The 14271-nt window shown below is 34.9% G+C and overlaps 2 protein-coding genes across 2 annotated transcripts; one reads left to right on the forward strand and one right to left on the reverse strand.

Annotated features, from left to right (window-relative positions):
- Positions 1-7596: 7596 nt before the first annotated feature.
- Positions 7597-8406, reverse strand: LOC107136251 (keratin-associated protein 14-like). The gene has a single exon (XM_015478434.2). It carries the CDS (start codon positions 8373-8375, stop codon positions 7884-7886), a length of 492 nt encoding a protein of 163 aa, XP_015333920.1. The 5' UTR covers positions 8376-8406; the 3' UTR covers positions 7597-7883.
- A 2893-nt stretch (positions 8407-11299) lies between these two features.
- Positions 11300-12441, forward strand: LOC125616872 (keratin-associated protein 15-1). The gene has a single exon (XM_048803243.1). The coding sequence runs from the start codon at positions 11336-11338 to the stop codon at positions 11786-11788; it is 453 nt and encodes a 150-aa protein (XP_048659200.1). The 5' UTR covers positions 11300-11335; the 3' UTR covers positions 11789-12441.
- Positions 12442-14271: the final 1830 nt, after the last annotated feature.

The following is a 14271-nucleotide window of genomic DNA, read 5'->3' on the forward strand; positions in this document are numbered from 1 at the left end:
GTGCCTGCATTCTGAACCTGTAGATTAAAGTCTACTTTGAGCAGCATTATTTTCATTCTTGTCACCTGCTCCTTTTATTCTTCTATTGACAACTTCTTGCCTCTTCAATTTCTAGCAAACTCTCAAGTTCATGAGGATCTTTCCAATTGAATGTTAATAATGCTGTATATTATCTGGCTTTCATCCAAAACAGTTGAAAATGAAAATTTTAATTTAATAAATGTACGAAATCTGACATCTAAATACATTGTTCGCATGATTATTTCTTGCAAGGAGCTTTTTCATTCAAGGATTTGGGAGATTTAAATACAGATTATTCTGACTTGAAACTGGGTTTTTGGAACATATAATTTGATAAATGTTAGAAAATTTTGTTGCCATTTGATAAATTCCCTTGTAGGAATAATTGTTTCTTGGAAGATCACTATTTACATGTGCAAACCAATCCGAGCAGCAATGAGAATTGCTGCTGATTCTCATTGCCTGAGAATGAAGGAGATTCATTTTTGCAGATATAAGAAAATAAATAGTACATAAACTAGAAATATGGACAACAATAATAGTGTGTAATATATAAGGTGAGATGTACACATAGACAGAATCTTATGTATGGTTGGTATATGAAAATAGATTTTTCAGTCAAGGGAAAATGAGCTTTAAGCAAATTTCAGGATAGACACTTTGGTCTTAGCTGATTTAAATGCCAGGACTCCTGCCTACCACTGTTGAGATCTTCCTAAACCTCATCTCTGACCATGTACAAGGAGAATCAAGGATCCTATGAGGTACAGGTAAGCTCCTGATGCTTCTCCAAGGCTCAGTTTCCTTCAAGCTAAGAGTCCTACACCTGAGCCCCATTGAATTACCATTTTCATTCATTAGTCGTAGTCTGTATTCAAAGCAGAGTTAAAATCCAAGATCTGGGTTTAGTTTATTTGTCACAAGACCCTAAAAAGCACGTATGACAGTCCATGGAAACAACCAAAGAGGAAAATCTCAGAAAGTCACATTTTTTGCATGATTTCATGATGAACAGTTGGGATGCAATCCTGCAGGCACTTTCTTGAAGAACGTGCAATGACTTTTTAAATTGTTCACTCCAGCATATGATCAACAGGGAGAAACACTTCTTCATCAGCTTCTATCTTTCATTGGTTGATCATTGCCTAAGGCATATATTCTCCTTGATCCTCATTTTTGTGAGCGTGAGGAATCACAGTGGACTCTCTGGTTTTCTTAGAGTGACTTTTGAGGTATTTGGGGACAGTCAAACAAGTGTTGCCTATGCTTGCAGGAGATGCTATTCATGCAAAAGTGCCTGAAGCCTCAATAAAATTGTTTGACATGGCTATGCCTAGGATCATCGTGAGAGCATGCAATATGGCAGGAAATAATTCGAAACATACAATTTTAACTTAACATTCAATCATTCCCATGAGAGAGACCGATTATATTCTATAGATATTTGCATATACAAAGGAAAGGAGACTAAAAATGTATTTGAAACTCGGCCAAAGTTTTAGATCAAAGACTCTGAATTCTAAAAGGAATCATGTTTTGTGATTCTTTCCTGAATTTTTTTTGTGAATATATAAATCTTAGATTAACCAAGGAGTCTTTTGTACTTCTGACACTGTGACAATTATTTCAACAGAATAGATTTAATCTACTACTCCATCTATTTGATTAGCCTCACAAGTAGTATCCATAATAGAGTAAAATTAAAAATAAATTTAGATTAATTAAAAGAGCATCAATGATGTTAAACCAATTTATTTATTTATTTATTTATTTTTATTAGTTGTTCAAAACATTACAAAGTTCTTGACATATCATATTTCATACATTTGATTCAAGTGGATTATGAACTCCCATTTTTACCCTATATACATAATGCAGATTCACATCGGTTACACATCCACTTTTTTACCTACTGCCATACTAGTGTATGTTGTATTCTGCTGCCTTTCCTAACCTCTACTATCCCCCCTCCCTTCCCCTTCCCTCCCCTCCCATCCCCTCCCTTCCCGTCTTCTCTCCCTATCCCATCTACTGTAATTCATTTCTCTCTCGTGTTTTTTCCCCCTTCCCCCTCACTTCCTCTTATATGTAATTTTGTGTAACAATGAGGGTCTCCTTCCTTTACCATGCAATTTCCCTTCTCTCTCTCTTTCCCTCCCACCTCTCATCCCTCTTTAGTGGTGATCTTCTCATGCTCTTCCTCTCTATTCTGTTCTTAGTTGCTCTCCTTATATCAAAGAAGACATTTGGCATTTATTTTTTAGGGATTGGCTAGCTTCAACTTAGCATAATCTGCTCTAGTGCCATCCATTTTCCTGCAAATTCCATGATTTTGTCATTTTTTAGTGCAGTGTAATACTCCATTGTGTATAAATGCCACATTTTTTTTATCCACTTCATCTATTGAAGGGCATCTAGGTTGGTTCCACAGTCTAGCTATTGTGAATTGTGCTGCTATGAACATTGTTGTAGCTGTGTCCCTATATCAAGCTCTTTTAAGGTCTTTAGGGAATAGTCCAAGAAGGGGAATAGCTAGGTCAAATGGTGGTTCCATTCCCAGCTTTCCAATGAATCTCCATACTGCTTTCCAAATTGGCCGCACCAATTTGCAGTCCCACCAGCAATGTACAAGTGTACCCTTTCCCCCACATCCTCGCCAGCACTTGTTGTTGTTTGACTTCATAATGGCTTCCAATCTCACTGGAGTGAGATAGTATCTTAGGGTGGTTTTGATTTGCATTTCTCTGACTGCTAGAGATGGTGAGCATTTTTTCATGTACTTGTTGATTGATTGTATGTCCTCCTCTGAGAAGTGTCTGTTCAGGTCCTTGGCCCATTTGTTGATTGGGTTATTTGTTATCTTATTGCTTAATTTTTTGAGTTCTTTGTATACTTTGGATATTAGGGCTCTATATGAAGTGTGAGGAGTAAAAATTTGTTCCGATGATGTAGGCTCCGTATTTACCTCTCTTATTGTTTCTCTTGCTGAGAAAAAAACTTTTTAGTTTAAGTAAGCCCAATTTGTTGATTATTGTTATTAACTCTTGTGCTATGGAAGTCCTATTAAGAAATTTGGAGGCCAACCCCACAGTCTGTAGGTCGGAGCCAACTTTTTCTTCTATCAGACGGCGTGTCTCTGATTTAATATCAAGCTCCTTGATCCATTTTGAGTTAACTTTTGTGCATGGCGAGAGAAAGGGATTCAGTTTCATTTTGTTGCATATGGATTTCCAGTTTTCCCAGCACCATTTGTTGAAGATGCTATCCTTCCTCCATTGCATGCTTTTAGCCCCTTTATCAAATAGAAGATAGTTGCAACTTTGTGGATTAGTCTCTGTGTCCTCTATTCTGTACCATTGGTCCACCCACCTGTTTTGGTACCAGTACCATGCTGTTTTTGTTACTATTGCTCTGTAGTATAATTTGAAATCTGGTATCACTATACCTCCAGATTCACACTTCCTGCTTAGAGTTGCTTTTGGTATTCTGGGTCTTTTATTTTTCCATATGAATTTCATGATTGCTTTATCTATTTCTACAAGAAATGTCATTGGGATTTTGATTGGCATTGCATTGAACCTATAGAGAACTTTGGGTAATATCGCCATTTTGATGATGTTAGTTCTGCCTATCCATGAACAGGGTATATTTTTCCATCTTCTAAGATCTTCTTCTATTTCTGTCTTTAGGGTTTTGTAGTTTTCATTGTATAAGTCTTTCACCTCTTTTGTTAGGTTGATTCCCAAGTATTTTTTTTTTTGAGGATATTGTGAATGGGGTGTTTTTCCTCATTTCCATTTCAGAAGTTTTGTTGCTGATATACAGGAATGCCTTTGATTTATGCATGTTGATTTTATATCCTGCCACTTTGCTGAATTCATTTATTAATTCTAGTTGTTTCTTTGTAGACCCTTTTGGGTCTTCTACAGAAGACAATTAGAAATTATTTTGAAACCCTATATTCCGATAAAATAGAAGATAGTGAAGACATTGATAAATTTCTTAAGTCATATGATTTGCCCAGACTGAATCAGGAGGATACACACAATTTGAACAGACCAATATCAATGGATGAAATAGAAGAAGCAATCAAAGGACTACCAACCAAGAAAAGCCCAGGACCGGATGGGTATACAGCGGAGTTTTACAAAACCTTTAAAGAAGAATTAAAACCAATACTTTCTAAGTTATTTCAGGAAATAGAAAAAGAGGGAGCCCTTCCAAATTCATTCTATGAGGCCAACATCACCCTGATTCCAAACCAGACAAAGACACCTCAAAGAAAGAAAACTACAGACCAATATCTCTAATGAACTTAGATGCAAAAATCCTCAATAAAATTCTGGCGAATCAGATACAAAAACACATCAAAAAAATTGTGCACCATTATCAAGTAGGAATTCATCCCTGGGATGCAAGGATGGTTCAATATACGGAAATCAATAAATGTTATTCACCACATCAATAGACTCAAAGATAAGAACCATATGATCATCTCGATAGACGCAGAAAAAGCATTCGACAAAGTACAGCATCCCTTCATGTTCAAAACACTAGAAAAACTAGGGATAACAGGAACATACCTCAACATTGTAAAAGCTATCTATGCTAAGCCTCAGGCTAGCATCATTCTGAATGGAGAAAAATTGAAGGCATTCCCTCTAAAATCTGGAAGAAGACAGGGATGCCCTCTATCACCACTTCTATTCAATATAGTCCTCGAAACACTGGCCAGAGCAATTAGACAGATGAAAGAAATTAAAGGCATAAAAATAGGAAAATAAGAAATTATCATTATTTGAAGATGACATGATTATAAACCAATTTATTTAAAAAACAATTATTCCACACTTGTATAAATTTGTCAAAATGAATTAGGCTGTCATATATAACTAAAAAGAACAAATAAAAAAAGAAATAAGAAAAAAATTAGCTCAAATCTATGATGGCTTGCAGACTAAATGAAGAAAAAACTATAAATCAAAACCAGAAATCAAAAAGGAGTTGTTCTTTACAAAAGAAAAATTGTATTAACTATTACACCAAATGATATATAGATAGAGAAATATTTGATGGCATCTCAGAAAGAAATTGCTATAAATTCAGATGATAAACCTTATTGAAGTAAAATATTATTAATAACTCTTGCATTTTTGTTGTCTTAAATCTGATGTCATCTTCACCAAAATTTGTGATTTTTGTTATTACCAAGACAACCAGTATGTGCATGCATCTTCAATGTTGAGAGCTGTAAGCGACTTTACATTAGTATTATCAAAAAGAACACTGTGGACTTTTCACAGCTTTGGATTCTTTGGACCAGATTAAAAAATTGACAGTCATTTGAATTCATTTTATACTTGAAACATCTGAGAGTCTTGTGTGTGTGTGTGTGTGTGTGTGTGTACTGGGGATTGAACCCAAGGTTACTTAACCACTGAGCCATATCCCAACCTCTTTTCAAATTTTATTTAGAGACATGGTCTTTCTAAATTGCTTAGGTCCTTGCTAATTTGATGAAGCTGGTTTTGAACTTGTTATCCTCCTGCCTCAACCTCTTGAGCTGTTGGAATGACAGGTGTTAGTCATCCACCCAGCTCATTTAACAGTCTTGATATAAAAGTTACTTATTTTATTCATATCTATGTCTCTTTTCTGCTAATGAAGGGGCATATTATCATTTTTTTCTATTTTTACATGCACAAGAAAACTTAGAATTTAATATGAATGAAAATATTTTCAAAATTATTTAACCTAAAAGAAGATTTACGTATCAAAGTAAAATATGAATCAGCATTTGCAATTTCTAATGGCAGGTCATCGTCTTTGGAAGCAGTTTTCTTAGAACTTTGACTGTGTTTGAAGTAGAGGTTGATATTTGGTAAAATTTTGTCTTTTAATTTACATGAGGCCACTTATCTTGGATAAAAATATAATATTGTCCTGATGAATGATAACATCATTGATTTCCTGTGTAATCTATGTACTTACCATCTACTTTCTTTTGGTAGTAGAAATTAAATATATNTATATATATATATATATATATATATATATATATATATATATATATATATAGTATTTAGAACGAGTTTTTCTTTTTTGCCCATTTATAAATAATATTTAAAGAGGAAAGGTGCTATCAAAAATGAAATAAAAGTTGCAGATTTTAACAATACAATACATCCCCTAACCACTGAAGCAAGACCATTTAGATTATTCTTTATATGCTCTGAAGCAGCATCAGCTTGGTGCTCATTCATACTTCATCCATCTAACCTGTTACTCTCAAGTTTCCCACTACCTCCACCTACTGGTGGTTTGGTATATATCGCTGCATCTTTCCTGGAGTGGAGCTTGCCTTACTAGTTAGTATAACTAGATTAGAATAACAATGAAACTCCAGTGGGTCATTTGTTTAAATCTGTAGGTTGTCCTATTCATTGTATATGAGTGTAATTTGTTTTCCAAGTGATCCCTCTACATGCTGTCTTTGAACAAAAAGTGATCTATTTTGTTCAGGAAGGTTAATAAAGAGGGATGCCTGTCAATTTTCAACTTTAACAATTGAGTCAAGTCCAAAGGTGTTATTGTATATGCATCTTGTATCCTTCCAGATGAATGAATCCATGGCAGAAGTAAAGTGGAAGTTCTTTAAACCTACTGCAACTTGTGCCAATGAAATTTTTATTGATTATAAATAAAATGTAAAATTCTGGAAAAATTATCAAATGGGACTAAATATTAAAACAAAATAATAAACCAAGACACAGAGTGATCCTGTGGGTAAAGATCCACATCACCTGAACCCCCAAAAGGTTGTCAGCTGAACCCCTAAAGGGTTTTCCTTGAAATAAATGATAAAACAAGTTGGGACATCACTGATGGCTCAAGTGTTACCAACTGTCTAGATATTCTTCAGAATGCTGCAACAATAGAATATTTACCTTGTTTTTGAAGAGTTTTTTTTCAAACAAAACAACCAGAAAAACAAAAAAAAAAAAATGGGAGTTCATCAAATTTATAAAATGGATTATATGGAAAATGTTTGGCTTATTGACTTAAAAAGTCTTAGAATATGTTAAAGATTTCATTTAGAAACTGGATTTTTAATCTGGCAGTAAGGCTAGCAGAATTGAAGCCCTTGCTGAATCTAACTCACTATCATCTAACTTCTTTTTGGATACCTTCATTACAATTTCCCATGCATTTTAGAACATATTTTTTGTGAGTAATCTTTCTTCCAAAATTAAGTGACAGAGACAATTTAATACTCCTTGCAAATTATAACCATTTAAATATTGGAGTTTTAACTCTCTACATAGTAATAAGCCAGGTATGAGTTTGGTGTTTTGAAATGGTGTGCCTTCATCTCTCATGTAAAAATATTAAGAGTGAATATAAAAGATGAAAAAAAAATCTTTTGAATCAAAAAAATGATTATACTCTTTAAAGCTTAAAATGTTAAATGATAAGTAGAAGATACAGGAAAACCCAGACACATATTTAGAAAGAGTTTTAAAGGAAAAGAAAATACTAACACGATAGAAAGATATAACATAATTTTATTTAAACTTACAACACTTTTTACTTTGTAAAATTTATATAACTAGGAGGTCCATGAAGAAAGAATTATGCTTCAATGATTGCATGCCTACCTAAAATTTTTTTTAAAAAGAACTTTTAACATCTATCTCCAAAGAATACATTTCCCAATTACTGGAATTCAAGTTATTCCTAATTCATGGGGGTAAATGTAGAAGCAGATTTTTAGGCTGATGACAGAATATACAGGAGATCAAAAAACAGCATGGATCTTAAGATAGTAAGGTTTTAAATTTCTCTTCACCTAATATATATGATTAGTAGAAGCCAGATCCACAGGGCAGTTGGTAAGAAGCAGACTGGCAACTTCTAGAGGAGAAATAGGAGGGACGGTAAAAGTTAGATCCATAATTTAGAGATGAGAATGTGTGAGGAGCACAACCCACTGACTGGAACCCTCTGGATCCAAAGCCACAACCAACTGACTGAAAGCCCCTGGACCCGAAGCCCAGCGATCCGGAGAAAGTTGTGTGGCAGGGACTGCAGAATGTGGAGGACCTCTGGCGGTAGCAGGACGTCTGGCAGGGCTTGGACACCCCATAGGATGTCTGGCAGCTGGTGGGATCACAGCAGGTCTCCTGACAGCCACTGGAGAGAGAGGAGCCCAGCTGGTGGGTGACGGGAGTTTGTAAAACAGGGCAGTAGAACGCGCTGCTGGGGCAGGAAGAGCCGCAGGAGCCGTCGGGTTGTTGCAGGTAGCCCCCAAAGGAGCGGGAGGAGTAGCTTCCAGAACAGCAGTTGGAGGACATGTTGACAGGAGATAGAACTTTAGATGACAAGGTTCTCAGCTGGAATGCCACTTCTTGGACTGGCACATTTATATACCCTTTTCATTGGGTGTGGTGTCAACCCCGTGGTTCATGAAAACAAGTTACCTGCAGGTTTTAATTGAACTGTGGTTTTACAACTGTAAAGTGCAGTCATGTCTGTGGCCTTGGACTGCAGGTAATAGTGTTGAACTTCAAAGCTATTATTCATCTTCCCTTAGCAAAGGTCGCCCTGAAGATCACTCAGAGAAGTGCTTTAGAGGTAGACAGTATCTGGGTTGGGGAAGCTGGCTTAATTAAAAATAATTGCAACCCATTTCACAATCAGAATTGTTGACACCCAACTAGCAATGTTGTTAAGTAACCTATTCATAGTTATGTCTTTTGAACAACAGCATAGGTTGATTGTCCTGCACAGTGTCAAGCTTACTAAATGAAAGGTGTCATCAGAAAGCAGCTATACTGATATGCAGAATGTGTAAGATTTTTAAAAAATCAGACTTCAAATTGAAAGGCTTTAGTTAACTATTTACTGAAAGATTCCCTGGTTTCCCAGCTTCTGCTTGAAACTGTGGACCATTCAGAGCTAAAAGCCAATCTTAGTTGTTTCTTTTCTTTTTTTCTTTTTGCATATGTGTGTTTACTGTGATGTCAGCCTAATAGCACACATAAGTTGCTTTATGGTATTTTGAAATGTTAGAGATTATTCATCTAAATTACTGAAAAAAAGCATTAAAAATAAGAACAAATCATGAGACCAAAATGCCCAATGTATTTCTATCTCTAATCAGAGTCACTGTTCCACTAAAAGGATTTCTCAGAATCTGGAAAATATTCTTGTTCTAAAGAAAATATAAAATAATTGTTAGACCAAAGAAACCATCTTAAGGAGATTCTTCCTTTGCCTCAGAAAGCAATATACATCAGTTTGATTTAAATTGTTTCCAGGTGTTTCTGACAAGGATTACAACATTTCTAAAAGAAGGGCCATATTTCTTCTCCTTCCATGACTTGTGATCCTCGTCTATGTAAGACTGTAATGAAGACTGATACCTGGAAGAATAAGAGAGATGGAGAAGGTTTATCTTGCTGTGGCTTATGAGCTGTTTGATTTGTTTGTTTCATAGAAAAGTTTTTCCTTTCCACTTCTTAATTCTGAACAAAAGTGTTTGGATGCAAAAGCATCCTTTTTTTTTTTTTTTTGAGAAAAGAATGCTCAAAATTACTTAATATCTGATCTCACAGAATATTTTTTCTACAGCAATATCCTATATAAAATCAGATAACATTGAAGCAAGCAAGCAAATTCAATTAAGATCAGTTAAATATTTATATGGGATATTGATGTTCAATATTTTATTGACAAATGAAGCAGATTTGGAAACTACTAAAATGCTTCTTTTGATTCATAATTAAGAGGCCTACTAAATAAAAATTGTTTATTTTACAAAGAGTGGACAAGCTATGTTATCTAATAAATGAAATCATTGTGTCAACTCAAACTGTTCAGACCCATAAAGTCCACATTTCAGAAGAAAGTTTGGCAAAAATCTCCATATTCTATTAGACTGGAATTTTATTGACTATATTCTGATTGCAAATTCCCAGGACACTCAAGATAGAAATCTCATTAGTTGCAATAGCAGATAACTTTAAATTTTTCCTTAAAATGTCCACCTAGTAACCCTAATTCTTCATAGAATCAGCTCATTGTGATTAGAAAATATTATTAGTTTTGAAGATAGGTATCCTAAGATGTTTTAGCATTCCCACAGGCTATACACTATCTTTATTTACATTTAGCTTTGGTGAACTTTATGAAAGAGTCCAGAAAAATCCTCAGGCTACCAAGTCCTATAAGATAAACATTGATGACTTGATGGATGTATTACATCAGAGATCCCTCCCCCAACCATATTTCAATTCATGAAGATCATTTGTAACTATGAATTTTTCAAATCCCTGATTCTTCTGTGAAATCTATGCAGGATGGAAACATTTGGCATTTCTCATTTTCTAAATCCTTCATGGTAAAACTTTTACATTGTGAGGGTAAAAAGAGTAAAGTTCTATACTTTTTGTATAGGGCTCATTATTTTCTTCTCAATACATCAGTGACACCAAAACATATTACTTAAACATTGTACAAGTGGAGAGTTTTATATAACCAAGTTTATGAAGTTCACTAATGACTTCAATCAAGAGACAAATGAAAGAGTTGGGGATATAGTTTACTGGTAGGCTTAGCATATACAAGGCCCTGGGTTAATTCCTCAGCATCACACATGCACACACAGAAAAAAAAAAAAATAATTAACCTTCAAAGTATTCATTAAAACTTGGACCCATGGATCTAAATATTCACATAGACAAAAGTAATTTCACTATTTGTATTATAAGAAAACTAAACCTGAGTTTATTATCTATTTATTTATTATCTATTCATTTAGCATTATTACCAGTTAAGGTTAGTGGGTTTCTTCTTTCATAATTTCCACAAGATTTGGGAGAAAGACGATTACTTTTTTCTATTCTCCTTTAAGTTCCCAAACTTGAAGCAGTATAATTGTCTCCCTTATACTACAAAGCATCTTTGCTATTTTTGCTATGTTATCCATTTTACTTAGTATCTTGAAGAACAGGATGAATAAAGTCCCAGTCTTATAGATAGAATCATGGTGGTTTTCATGAGAAATTACATTTTTGTTTCATGAACAACTGCTTTGAAAAACTAATGGTATAGTTTCATTTAAAAGTTTGTATTCATATAAAGATCTTTGAAGATTGATGTATTTCATTTTTATTGGAGCCTAATTAAATATTCTTATTAAAATAGGCACATGCTACACCCACTTCCAGGGTATATAAGTACCCAGTGTCGAAGGTGACATTTACCTGAGACTCCTCACTGCAGCTCAGCTGAACTCAGAACTCCTGACAAAATGTCTTACAACTGTGGCTCTGGAAGATTCTCCTCCCAATCTCTTGGAAGTTACCTGAGGTACCCAGTTTCCCAGTATAACTCCTTCTACCCCAGTGATGTAGCCTACTCTCCAGGAACCTACCAGCTGGGCTCCTCTTTCTATGGTGGCCATCAGGAGTCTTACTCTGAGCCCATCAGCTATGAAACATCCTGCCCTGGAACCAGATCCTACCAGACATCAAGTTATTGCCCAAAGAACTTCATTTTCTCCAGTCCCTGCCAAGCGAATTACTCTGGATCTCTTGGATATGGTAGCACGGGCCATGGATCTTTTGGATTTGGAAGCACTGGGTTCCAGTCTGTGGGATGTGGGTCCAGCTTCCACCGTCCAGCTTACTTCCCTTCCAGGAGTTGCCAGTCGACTTGTTTCCGCCCAGCCATTGGCTCTCACTATTTTGGATCATCCTACTGAATATTCCTGATCCTCTCATGATTATTTCTGCACTTTAAGGAACTTTAACTTTCCACTTGTCCCATACCTGTGATTGCTGACCATTTTCACCACTAGGATTCACCATCACAGTCTCCCGGAAGTGAATAATTTACTGTGGACTAAGTAATTTGGGTCTATGATCTTTCCTAAATTTGACATGAGATTCATCTTGAATTTTAATTTTTATGCCAATGCTTAGAATCAATGCTGTTGTCATCTTTTTGAAATTCTTCCCTCATTTATTTTCCCTCCATACAGTGATTCTTCATTAGACTGTTTTATTTAAAATTAAAAAAAAATTCTCTAACATGAATTCTGGCATTCCATTGTCTTGTATTAATATGATACATTTATTTAATACACCCCATACCTTCAACCATCTTTAGTTTTTGTTTTCCCGGTTTCATGTTTCATTAATATTTTTGGACATGAAAAGAGGAGTTTTCAGAGAAAATTCAAATATATGACACAACTATGTCATCTATCTCATATATTAAGAGATTTATGTCTTCTCATGAGTTCAGGTGTTCTTATAATTGCATCAGAAATTTTGCTTCCAGAGGGGCATTCATTGACAAGAGTATGTATTGAGCTGCTTTGTACAACAGACATTGTTCTGAACAAAGACACAAAATATCTGCCTTCAAGAAACTCACACAAATAAAATTCTAACTTAACATCATGTGACAAGTCAATAATGGGGAGAAAACAAAGGACTCAGTGGAAACACAAGGAAGAACTTCAGAGAGTCTGAGAAAATCACAAAAAGTCCATTATTTAAAACAAAAAAGCTCAAGGTAATACTCATTTAAATAATATAAATATCACTGATGTATTGTGTTCTTTGAAAAGCAGACACCAAATGGGATTAGACAGGAAAGGGATTTGTTATTAAAAATATTTGTGAGGGAAAATAGGAAGTTATTTGGGGAGGTCTGGGAGAGCCATCTTGCTTTGATGTATGTCTGGTGGAAAGGAAGGAAAAAGGGAAGAAACGAGGCTGGGTTAGAAGCAACTTTAAGAAAATCTTAGGAAGTCACCCATCAAAGGATTCCCAAATCTTACTAAAACATTCTATCCATAGGTCCCCTGCAAGGCTCATTCACAGACCAAGAACAGAGACCACCAGCATGACTTTGGCACAAACACAGTTGGCTATCAATCAATAATACTACCTGAAATAGAAGATATCAGAAACTGATTTTCATAACTTTTATGTTCATTATATTTATTCTGATTTTAAGTAAGCTAATTCACTGATGAACTATGGTGAAATGATATTATATTTTTCATATTTTTTTCCTTTTTTTTAATCAAAAGCCAATCAAGTCAGGGCCCACTAAATGAAAGTCTATCACTACAATCAAATAGAAGAGAGAACTGAGAATTATTATATAGTTATCTTTAATATAAACTAATATATTAAGCAGAATGAACACAGTAGGGCAAAATTAGGAAATGGCTTCATTTTTCTAACACCACTGAACTTCATTCTTGATCTGATGGCTTTAACTTCTGTGAAATCTGAATGATACAATGAAAAGATCTACGGTCATTAGGATACCAATAAATATTTTATTTCATGTTAGTAACTCCACCCAATCCACTATGAGTTAAACAACAATCTTAGAGCCACATCAAATCTTCTCTTTCTTCTTGCTGATCTGTCCTGCCCTGGGGTCCTACAGATCACTGGTGATCTGGAGGAGGTTGATTATTTTTTTCTAAATCAAATTACTTTTTTTTACTCTACCTTGTCTTCTTTGGTTATCTTCCCTTCTTCTTTTGAAATAAAAGGAAAGAATTAGAGGAAAGGAAATAACCCTTGAGGCCACCATCTCTATATCATTCTTCAGACCACCTGTGCCAACATCACTTTGTAGTTCAGTTATGCAAACTTTTTGCTTGGAAAAGATTAAGATTGTACCAATCAGTCATCATTTCAATAGGTGCTTCAGAAAATTCCTACTGGCTGATTTATTGGAAATAATAGTCTGCAAACCTGTATAAACATCTCCCTAATTAAGCAACAGTTTGTGTATCAAAAGACTTATTTTAAGTCCCTCTCTTTGCCATACTCCCTGCCCAAGTTCTAAAGGATCATATAATAAATTCCAATTAGTTTTCTGCAGTGAAAGACATACCGTAAACCATCTGAATCCAGAATCTCATTTCTGTTTGTAGATTCAGCATGCTATGATTGCATTCTTTCTTATTATAATAAGTTTGAACACCATATGTTGCCTTATTAACAGATTTCTAGCAATGTTATATGCTGCTCAGTAGGGACATAAAGGTCTTTACAATTCATCAGTGCCTGCCTTTCCTGTTAAATATTCTGTTATCACATGTTCCAGACTATGTGTTTTTACTTCCACTCCCATATACTGAACTCTTAATCCCAACTTTGATAAATATAGAGATGGGACCTTTGAAACATGATTAGTTTTTATTGGAGTCCT

The sequence above is a fragment of the Marmota marmota genome, unplaced genomic scaffold (genome assembly GCF_001458135.2).
Source record: "Marmota marmota marmota unplaced genomic scaffold, marMar, whole genome shotgun sequence".
Classification (NCBI taxonomy): Eukaryota; Metazoa; Chordata; class Mammalia; order Rodentia; family Sciuridae; genus Marmota; species Marmota marmota.

Bases quoted from the DNA above. Each gene is read 5' to 3' on its own strand.
- LOC107136251 (XM_015478434.2), bottom strand. From the start codon at position 8,375: ATGTCCTCCAACTGCTGTTCTGGAAGCTACTCCTCCCGCTCCTTTGGG.
- LOC125616872 (XM_048803243.1), top strand. From the start codon at position 11,336: ATGTCTTACAACTGTGGCTCTGGAAGATTCTCCTCCCAATCTCTTGGA.